The sequence below is a fragment of the Leucoraja erinacea genome, unplaced genomic scaffold (assembly GCF_028641065.1).
Source record: "Leucoraja erinacea ecotype New England unplaced genomic scaffold, Leri_hhj_1 Leri_1189S, whole genome shotgun sequence".
NCBI lineage: Eukaryota > Metazoa > Chordata > Chondrichthyes > Rajiformes > Rajidae > Leucoraja > Leucoraja erinaceus.
The window spans coordinates 13,374-24,144 of NW_026575439.1; the positions used below are offsets into that span (position 1 = coordinate 13,374).

General features: G+C 58.5%; 1 protein-coding gene across 1 annotated transcript; it reads left to right on the top strand.

Moving 5' to 3' along the window:
• The first annotated feature begins 868 nt into the window (after nucleotides 1-868).
• Nucleotides 869-10,325, top strand: trip6 (thyroid hormone receptor interactor 6). Its single transcript, XM_055665349.1, has 10 exons — nucleotides 869-1,038; nucleotides 2,612-2,769; nucleotides 3,867-3,986; nucleotides 4,685-5,090; nucleotides 5,122-5,369; nucleotides 5,784-5,904; nucleotides 6,396-6,565; nucleotides 7,227-7,405; nucleotides 8,172-8,292; nucleotides 10,138-10,325. The coding sequence occupies exons 1-10, from the start codon at nucleotides 879-881 to the stop codon at nucleotides 10,267-10,269; spliced, it is 1,815 nt and encodes a 604-aa protein (XP_055521324.1). The 5' UTR covers nucleotides 869-878; the 3' UTR covers nucleotides 10,270-10,325.
• Nucleotides 10,326-10,771: the final 446 nt, after the last annotated feature.

Here is a 10,771-nt window from a genome sequence, read left to right on the forward strand (position 1 = left end):
GAGTGAGTGAATGTGGCTCTGTGTGAGAGTGTGTGTGGCTGTGTTTGTGCGAGCGAGTGTGAGTGTTTGTGTGTGGCTGTGTTTGCATGAGGGAGAGTGAGTGTTTGTGCGTGACAGTGTGGCTGTGTGTGTGAGTGTGGCTGTACTTGTGCGAGAGTGGCTGTGTTTGTGTGTGAGTGTGGCTGTGTGTGTGGGTGTGGCTGTACTTGTGTGAGTGTGGCTGTGTGTGTGTGGGTGTGGCTGTACTTGTGTGAGTGTGGCTGTGGCTGTGTGTGTGGCTGTGTGTGTGTGTGAGTGTGGATGTGCGTGCGTGCGAGTGTGGCTGTGTGTGTGGATGTGTGTGCGTGCGAGTGTGTGTGTGTTTGCGTGCGAGCGTGTGAGTGTGTCTATCAGTCTGCACACACCAATGATGGTTAGAGTGGTGTGATTGGTGGTGAGGGGAGGGGAGGTTTGATGGGAGATGATAGTGAGCAAAGATCCTGTAGCGGAGCTTTGATAGTGAGGGAGAGGGTTAACCCTGCAGCCAGCCATGTTTGTTCCTTGTCTGCGGCCCCTCCATCTCCTGTACCCTCCACCCCTTTCCCCTTGAAGATAAACCCAAAATGCTGGAGTAACTCAGCAGGACAGACAGCATCTTTGGAGAGAAGGGTCTATCTGAAGAAGGGTCTCGACTCGAAACACCACCCATTCCTTCTCTCCAGAGATGCTGCCCGTCCCGCTGAGTTACTCCAGCATTTTGTGTCTTATCATCTGTGCAAACCAGCACCTGCAATTCCTTCCTAGACATACCTTCCCCCCCCACACCTGCTGACTGTGACTGCTGCTACTTCCACTCCCCCCCCCCCCCCCCCCCCCCCCCCCCACGCAGGTTCCCGGTGATGTCTGGCCCCTCCTGGCACCCGCCACGGACCGGCGCCCCCCCCCGACAGCAGTGCTGGGTACTGCCAGCAGAAGCTGCCCCACCCGCACCCCCCTCCTCGCCCCCGGACGGGGCTCTGGAGAACGGCAGTCCCGCTACCCGCGCAGTCGCGCAGTCAGGTATGGAGTCGTGGGGGGGGGGGCAGGGGGGTGGTCTGTGGGAGGGGGAGGGGGCTAGTCCGATTCAGATTCAATTTTAATTGTCATTGTCAGTGTACAGTACAGAGACAACGAAATGCATTTAGCATCTCCCTTGAAGAGCGACATAGCAAACGATTTGAATAAAAAAAAATAATAATTGTCCTGGGGGGGGGTGATTGGCAGTCACCGAGGTACTGCTGAGATCAATAGTCGTGGGGGAAGGTTGACAATAGACAATAGGAGTAGGCCATTCAGCCCCTTCGAGCCAGCACCGCCATTCAATGTGATCATGGCTGATCATCCCCAATCAGTACCCCGTTCCCGCCTTCTCCCCATATCCCCTGACTCCGCTATCTTCAAGAGCCCTATCTAGCTCTCTCTTGAAAGCATTCAGAGAACCGGCCTCCACCGCCCTCCGAGGCAGAGAATTCCACAGACTCGCAACTCTCTGTGTGAAAAAGTGTTTCCTCATCTCCGTTCTAAATGGCTTATTCCTTGTTCTTAAATGAGGGTGATCTGGGAGTGGGGGGGGAGATTGGAGGGGAGGGGGTCGTCACGGGGGCTTCCGACACCTCGCACATCCTCCCCTCCCCCACCCCCACAGTCTACCCAAACCCACCCCCCCAGCCTGCTTGGTGCCAGCACAGTAGGGGTTAACCCATGCTGCAGGCTGGACGGGGCCTCTGGTTCTGTACACATGCCTTCATGCCTTCCCTTACATGGACATATCTCCCCAGACGGCCCGTCTCCCCCAGGGCTGAGGAGCCAGACGTCTGCCCGTCCGACTGATGAGCATTTGACGGCACTGGGCCTGTACTCACTGGGTTTTGAAAAGATATGTGAGGAACTCGTTGAAACGTACCGACTAGTGAAAGGCCTGGATAGAGTGGATGTGGAGAGGATGTTTCCACTAGTGGGAGAGTCCAGGACCAGAGGTCACAGCCTCAGAATAAAAGGATGTTCTTTTAGGAAGGAGATGAGGAGGAATTTATTTGGCCAGAGGGTGGTGAATAGACATAGAAAATAGGTGCAGGAGTAGGCCATTCGGCCCTTTGAGCCTGCACTGCCATTCAATATGATCATGGCTGATCATCCAACTCAGTTTCCTGTACCTGCCTTCTCTCCATACCCCCTGATCCCTTTAGCCACAAGGGCCACTCCCTCTTAAATATAGCATATATTAAATCTGTGGAATCCTTTGCCACAGACGGCTGTGGAGGCCAAGTCAGTGGATATTTTTAAGGCAGAAAAGGATAGATTCTTGATTAGTGCAGGTGTCAGGGGTTGTGGGGAGAAGGCAGGAGAATGGGTTTAGGAGAGATAGATCAGCCATCTATGGCGGAGTAGACTAGATGGGCCGAATGACCTAATTCTGCTCCTATCACGGGGTCTGGCGATGGGAGGGGAGGGAGTTCGGGCGGGACCCACTGTACTTCCTGCTGCCTCTGCCTTAAAGATCCATTGGTTTGACCATCACCGCCTTGTGCGGCAATGAATCGCACTGTGTGTGTGGCTGTGAGTTCCACTGTCTCTCTCTCCCTCTCCCCCCCAGGCCTGGCTTCCACCAGCATCTCCGAGGACTACAGGATGCTGCGCCCCTCGATGACCGTGGCCAGCGAGCACCGCTACCCCGCCGCGTTGGGGGGGCGTGAGGACGGACCCCACCCTCCCTGGAGCCAAGCCCAGCCTCCGCTCACCCACGACAGCCAGGTGATACACACAGAGAGTGGTGAATCTGTGGAATTTTCTGCCACAGAAAGTAGTTGAGGCCAGTTTATTGGCAATATTTAAGAGGGAGTTAGATGTGGCTAAAGGGATCGGGATATGGAGAGAAGGCAGGTACAGGATCGAGCGGATGGTGTTGAGCTTCTCGAGAGTTGTTGAAGCCACACACACCTAGGCAAGAGGGGAGAGCGTTCCCCCGCACTCCCGCCCTGTGGGTGGGGCAGGGGTGACGGATGCAGAGTGCAGGAACTAACTATACCCAGGCAAGAGGGGAGAGCGTTCACTCACACTCCCGCCCTGTGGGTTGGGCAGGGGTAACGTGGCAGATGCAGAGTGCAGGGACTAACTATACCCAGGCAAGAGGGGAGAGCGTTCACTCACACTCCCGCCTTGTGGGTGGGGCAGGGGTAACGTGGTGGATGCACAGTGCAGGGACTAACACACCTAGGCAAGAGGGGAGAGCATTCCCGCCCTGTGGGTTGGGTAGAGGTAACGTGGCGGATGCGGAGTGCAGGGACTAACTCTAACCAGGCAAGAGGGGAGAGCGTTCCCTCACACCCCCGCCCTGTGGATAGGGCGGAGGTAATGTCATGGATGCACAGTGCATGGACTAACTCTAACCAGGCAAGAGGGGAGAGCGTTCCCGCCCTGTGGGTGGGGCAGGGGTAATGTGGTGGATGCGGAGTGCAGGGACTAACTGTAACCAGGCAAGAGGGGAGAGCGTTCCCGCCCTGTGGGTTGGGCAGGGGTAATGTGGTGGATGCAGAGTGCAGGAACTAACTCTAACCAGGCAAGAGGGGAGAGCGTTCCAGCCCTGTGGGTTGGGTAGAGGTAACGTGGTGGATGCGGAGTGCAGGGACTAACTGTAACCAGGCAAGAGGGGAGAGCGTTCCCGCCCTGTGGGTTGGGCAGGGGTAATGTGGTGGATCCACAGTGCATGGACTAACTGTAACTAGGCAAGAGGGGAGAGCATTCCCGCCCTGTGGGTGGGGCAGGGGTAATGTCGCGGATGCAGAGTGCAGGGACTGATTCCACTGGGCGAGGGGAGAGTTGTGTGTGATGGACGGTCTCCCCTTGCGCAGGCGCGGCCCCCGGAGCGGACGATGGCGCGGCCGTCGAGCATCGATGCGGAGATCGACTCGTTGACCAGCATGCTGGCGGACATGCAGAACAACTCCCCCTTCCAGCCCAGGCCCCGGCCCGTGAGTCACCGGTGGGGGAGGTCAGGGGTCACGGGCCGTGGGAACTCCGGTCGGGGGGGGGTCACTGGGTTCGGGTCAGGGTGACCCCAGGGGGTCGGGTTGTGGGGTCACGGTTTAATGAGAACCAGGTGGGGAGGGGTTCATAAGTGATAGGAGCAGAATTAGGCCATTCGGCCCATAAAATCTATTCCGCTATTCAATCGCGGCTGATCTATCTCTCCCTTCTAACCCCATTCTGCCTTCTCCCATTACCCCTGATACCCGCACTAATCAACAATCTATCTCTGCCTTAAAAATATCCACTGACTTGCCCTCCACAGCCGTCTGTGTGGCAAAGAATCCCACAGATTCACCACCCTCTGACTAAAGAAATTCCTCCTCATCTCCTTCCTAAAGAAACGTCCTTTAATTCTGAGGCCGTGCCCTCTGGTCCTAGACTCTAGACTCTCCCACTAGTGGAAACATCCACTCTATCCGGGCCTTTCACTCTTCCGGGCAATGGTTCGGGGAGGGGTTGACGTCATCCAGAGGTCGTGGGGTCAGGCTTGTGTGTCCAGGATTAGGGGGGGGGGGGGGTTATTGGGCCTGGGGTTGGTGAGGTCAAGGCAGGGGCCTGACCCCGTGGGTTGGGGGTGAGGGGTCGATGCCTCCTCTCTCCGTCTAATGGCCGCATCTCTCTCTCTCTCCCTGTCTTCCAGAGCTACGACAGCGGCCTGTCCGCGGGCCCTGCTCCCTACCACTCCCAGCCCCTCCCCCACCCGGCTCCCATCCCCGTCCCCCCAAAGTACAAGCCCCTGGCCCAGCCCCCCGTCACCATGACGACCAAGGCGACAGGGCAGCCTGAGGCCTACTCCTCCTCGCGTCCGGTCGCCTACGGCAACGGGGCCTACACGACGGCCTCGGTGACCAGGCCTTACCCCCAGCCCGTGGCCGCCTCCTACACCACTGCCTCCAGCTCCTCCGGCCCCCCCTTCAACGTACAGGTGAAGGTGGCCCAGCCGGTGCCCAGCTACTCCCAGCCCGGCCTCCAGGCCGAGCAGGCCTACGGGCCCCCACCGCCCCCACGCCAAGCCTACGGGCCCCCCGAAAACCGCCTACCGTGCCGCCCCAGCCCCGCTACCGCGGCTATCCGAGCCCTGCTACGCCTCAGGTCCTCCCGACCAACCCCCCCCCTCCTCCTCCTCCTCCTCCCCAGGCTGGTACCCCGCCTCACACTTCCCCGACGCCCACTACGGCCCCGAGCCGGTGTACGGGCCCCGTAGGGCCGAGGGGGCCGCATACGGAGTCGGCCCCAAGCCCCCCGGACACTTCCAGCAGTTCAGCAGCAAGAAGGGGGGGTACGGAGAGGAGCTGCCCCCTCCCAACACTGCGCACCTCCACAAGGTAAGATCCCCACGGCCACTCGTACACCCTGCCTGCCTGCCTGCCTGACTGCGTGCATGCGTGCGAACTCGCTGGAGAGAGGGCAGTAGACTGGGGGAGGGGGGGCACAGGGGGGATCGGGCACAGGGTGGGGTCCCAGTGGAGATTCAAGAGGGGATCCCATTAATGCAGAGAGGGGGGGTGGAGGGATGGGTGGGGGATGGGAAAGGGACAGGGGGGGGGTGGAGGATGATAGGGGTTTTTTGGGGGAATAGGTGGGGAGGGTGTGGGGTGAGGGTGACGGGGAGTGGGGGGGGGGGTTGGGTGCAGTGGGGGGGGACGGTTGGTTGGATGGGTGGGTGTTAGTGGCAGAGAGGACATGGGTGGGACAGCGGGGTGCAGAAGACTCTCACATCACCCCCTGCTCTCCCACAGGCCACGTACGGAGCCCCAGCAGGGAGTCAGGCCCAGAGCAGCCAGCCCGAGGAGGAGCTGGACCGCATCACCAAGAAACTGGTGCATGACATGAACAACCCGCCCTCCGAGGAGTACTTCGGTGAGAAGCCGGGGAGAGCGGCTGCTGCAGTCCCCCCCGTCCCCTCCGCACCGTCCCCTCCGTCCCCTCACACACTCCCAGGGACCGACAGTGGCTCTTCCTCCTCACCGTCCAGTCCCCTGGTGCAGCAGCCTGGGGTCGGGGTGGGGGCTGCTCTGTGCTGGGCTGCGGGGTGTGTGTGTGTGTTCATGTGCGTAGGTACGAGTGTGTGTGTGTATATGTGCGCGCGCGAGTGTGTGAGTGTGCTTGTGCACGTGTGTGTGTGTATGTGAGTGTGCTTGTGCACATGTGTGGGTGAGTGCTTGTGCATGTGTGCTTGTGCGTGTGTGTGCACGAGTGTTTGTACGTGCGAGTATGTTTGTGTGCACGTGTGTGTGAGCGTGAGTCCGTGCGTGCGCACGTGCCTCCGTTCTCCTGGTCGGGGTCAGGGCCACTCTGTGCTGAGCTGTGCGTGAGGTGTACACGTGTGTGTGTGTGTGTGTCGCCCACAGGCCGCTGTGCGCGGTGCGGGGAGAACGTGGTTGGTGACGGCACGGGCTGCGTGGCCATGGACCAGGTGTTCCACGTGGAGTGCTTCACCTGCATGACCTGCCGCTGCCGGCTCAGGGGACGCCCCTTCTACGCCATCGACAAGAAGTCTTACTGCGAGTCCTGTTACATCGTGAGTACCAGGGACCCCAGCTCCCACCTTGTGGCCCCCCCCCCTCCCCCGCCATGGGGCCCACGTACGGCAACCCACCAACCCCCCCGTCATCCCCCACCTCCCCTCTCCCCCTCTAACCCTACCCCCCCTCTCCCATTTCCCATTTCCCCCTCTACCCCCCCCTCTCCATATAACCCACACCCCCTCTAATCACACAACCACCCCCTCCACCTATAACCTCCCCCTTCTAACCCCACCTCTCCTCCCTATAGCCCCCCTCCCCCCCATTTAATCCCACCCTCCCCCTCTAACCCCACCCCCCCTCTTTAACCCCAACCCCCCCCCTCTCCCATATAACCCCCCCCCCTCTAACCCCCCCCATATAACCCCTACTCCCCCCCATCCCCCCCCCCCTCCCTAACCCCAAACCCCCCTCTCTAACCCCCTCCCCCCCTACCCTCCCCTATAATTACCCCCCCCCCTCCCCTCCTCTAACCCCCACCCTCCTCCCCTATAACTCCCCTTACCCCTCTCTAACCCCACCCCTCCCCCCACCCCCCACAGCTCCCATACCCCCCCCCCCCCCCCCCCCCCCCCCCTGAGTTACCCCACCCTCCCTCCGGTCAGGCGCGTGTGTGAGTGTGACTGTACATTGAGGGTGTGTGTGCTTGCCGTACAGAACACACTGGAGCAGTGCTCCGTCTGCTCCAAGCCCATCATGGACCGTATCCTGCGGGCCATGGGCCGGGCCTACCACCCCCAGTGCTTCACCTGCGTGGTGTGTCACCGCTGCCTGGACGGCATCCCCTTCACCGTCGATGCCACCAGCCAGATCCACTGCATCGAGGACTTCCACATGTGAGTAGTGCCCGACCCACCGACTCACCAGCCTCACACACACACACAGACCATGCACACACACACACACACACACACACACTCTCTCACTCACACTCTCTCACACACACGCACTCTCACACACACACGCACACTCACACACACACGCACACTCCCCACACACACACACACACACACACACAGACCATGCACACACACACACACAGACCATGCACACACACACACTAACACTCCCCACTGTCGTGCACACACACACACACACACACACACACACACACACACTCGTACACTCACACACGCACTCTCCTTCGCACACTCACTCACACACTCACTCACACAGACACTCACACGCACATTCACACACGCACTCTCTCACTCACACACTCACTCACACTCACACACACTCTCACTCACATTCACACGCACACTCACACACTCACACGCACTCTCCACACTCGCATTCCGCACGCGCGCGCGCACACACACACACACACACACACACACACACACACACACACACACACACACACACACACACACACACACACATTGCCCAGGGAGACACAGAGGGGCCCGGGAGAATGGTGGGGAGGGGGCTGATATTCTCCCCGCCACAAGGTGCTGACCCCTTTCCTCCCCCCTGGGGTGAGACACAAAGCTTGCCTGGGGACGGGGGGGGGGGGGGGAGTGGTGGATGTTCCCCCTGCCCCCGTGCACTGACCCCTCTCTCTCTGGCCCCCCCCCCCCCCCCCCGTGGTGCCGGCAGGAAGTTTGCACCGCGGTGCTCGTTGTGTGCCAGACCCATCATGCCGGAGGCAGGGCAAGAGGAGACGGTGAGGATCGTGGCTCTGGACCGCAGCTTCCACGTCAACTGCTACAAGTGTGAGGTGAGGGGGGGGGGTTGGAGTGTGGTTCCGATGGAGGAAGGAGGTAGTTGAGGCTGGGACTGTCGCAACGTTTAAGAAACAGTTAGACAGGTACATGGATAGGACGGGTTTACAGGGATATCAGACTTGGACAGGTTGGCAGAGTGAGAAGTGGCATATGGAATATAGTGTAGCAAAGTGTGGTGTTGTGCATTTTGGCAGTGGGATCACAGGCGTAGACCGTTTTCTAAATGGGGAGAGAATTCAGAAATCAGATGTAAAGGGACTTGGGAGTGCTGGTTTTAAGTTGCACGTCTAGTTGGTACCAAGGAAGGCAAACGCAATGCTAGCATTTATATCGATAGAAAAACAGGGATGTAAAGCTGAGGCTCTGGTCTATGAGGCGCTGGTCAGGCCACATTTGGAATATTGTGAGCTGTTTTGGCCTCCATATCTGAGGAAGGATGTGCTGGCTCTGGAGAGGGTCCAGAGGAGGTTAACGAGAATGATCCCAGGGTTTAACATACGATGAGCTGGAAAATGGAAGGTAGACAAAAATGCTGGAGAAACTCAGCGGGTGAGGCAGCATCTACGGAGCGAAGGAAATAGGCGACGTTTCGGGCAACGTCTGAAGAAGGGTTTCGGCCCGAAACGTTGCCTATTTCCTTCGCTCCATAGATGCTGCCACACCCGCTGAGTTTCTCCAGAATAGTGAAAGGCTTGGATAGAGTGGATGTGGAGAGGATGTTTCCACTAGTGGGAGAGACTCGGACCAGAGGGCACAGCATCAGAATTTAAGGACTTTCCTTATAGGAAGAAGTTGAGGAGTAATTTCTTTAGTCAGAGGGTGGTGAATCTGTGGGATTCTTTGCCACAGACGGCTGTGGAGGCCACAAGTCAGTGGATATTTTTAAGGCGGAGATAGATAGATTGTTGATTAGTGCGGGTGTCAGGGTTTATGGGGAGAAAGCAGGAGAATGGGGTTAGGAAGGAAAGTTGAGGGGGAACTTCTTTACTCAGAGAGTGGTAGCTGTGTTGAATGAGCTTCCAGTGGAAGTGGTGGAGGCAGGTTCGATTTTATCATTTAAAATTAAATTGGATAGGTATATGGAGGGTTATGGTCTGAGTGCAGGTAGATGGGACTAGGTGAGAGTAAGTGTTCGGCACGGACTAGAAGGGCCGAGATGGCCTGTTTCCGTGCTGTAATTGTTATATAGTTATAGATAGACCAGCCACGATTGAATGGCGGAGTAGATTCCTGGGATGTCAGGACTGTCTTATGAAGAAAGACTGGATAGACTTGGTTTATACTCTCTAGAATTTAGGAGATTGAGAGGGGATCTTATAGAAACTTACAAAATTCTTAAGGGGTTGGACAGGCTAGATGCAGGTAGATTGTTCCCGATGTTGGGGAAGTCCAGGACAAGGGGTCACAGCTTAAGGATAAGGGGGAAATCTTTTAAAACCGAGATGAGAAGAACTTTTTTCACACAGAGAGTGGTGAATCTGTGGAACTCTCTGCCACAGAAGGTAGCTGAGGCCACACAGTTCATTGGCTATATTTAAGAGGGAGTTAGATGTGGCTAAGGGGATCAGGGGCTACGGAGAGAAGGCAGGTACGGGATACTGATTTGGATGATCAGCCATGATCATATTGAATGGCGGTGCAGGCTCGAAGGGCCGAATGGCCTCTACTCCTGCACCTAATTTCTATGTCTTCTATGATGATTCTATGACATATTGATGGCGGTTGAATGGCCTCTTCTGCTCCTATTTCCTGGGAATGGGACTGCCTCCCCCCCCCCCCCCCCCCCCACCCACACTGACGCTCTCTCTCTCTCTCTCTCTCTCTCCCCCTCTCCCCAGGACTGTGGTTTTGTGCTGTCATCAGACGGTGAGGGGTCGGGCTGTTACCCACTGGACGGACACATCCTGTGCAAGAGCTGCAGTGGCCGCCGCATCCAGCAGCTGTCGGCGACAGTCACTACCGACTGCTGACCGTCCAGCACCGTCCGGCCACCAGCACCGATGCTGCCCACTGGTCAGGAGGCCGTGGGGGGTATGCTAGGAGGGAGGGGTCAAATAACCTGCTCCACCCCCCCCTCCCCCCTCCATACCCCCGGCCTACAGTGGCTCTCCAACACTCCAGTTCACTGATTTCCCCCCCCCCCCCCCCCCCCCCCCCCCCTCCTCATGAAGGAGGTGTCTATAGGTCAATCCCCCCCCCCCCTCCCCCTGACACACACCCATCCACTGACCCCCCCCCCCACCACTATCTGCCTCACACTCCCACTCCCCACCACTGCACCCCCCACCCCTCCTCCTCTCCCCCCAACTCCTCACCTGACCCTGACCTCCTCACCCCCCCCCCGACGTCCCCCATTTGCCCCCAGTTTCCAATCCCCCTCCCCCCCCCCCCCCCCCCCCAAACACCTCCCCAATCCAACCTCTTTGCACCCTTCCTCCGTCCGACCTCTCCCGCCAGTGATGAGGGGGGAGT

What these genes read in the sequence shown, in the direction of transcription:
- trip6 (XM_055665349.1), top strand. Translation starts at nt 879, where the DNA reads ATGTCTGGCCCCTCCTGGCACCCGCCACGGACCGGCGCCCCCCCCCGA. An exon ending in CCGCGCAGTCGCGCAGTCAG is followed by an intron (nt 1,039 to 2,611) that starts GTATGGAGTCGT and finishes TCTCCCCCCCAG; the next exon opens with GCCTGGCTTCCACCAGCATC. An exon ending in CGCTCACCCACGACAGCCAG is followed by an intron (nt 2,770 to 3,866) that starts GTGATACACACA and finishes CCCCTTGCGCAG; the next exon opens with GCGCGGCCCCCGGAGCGGAC.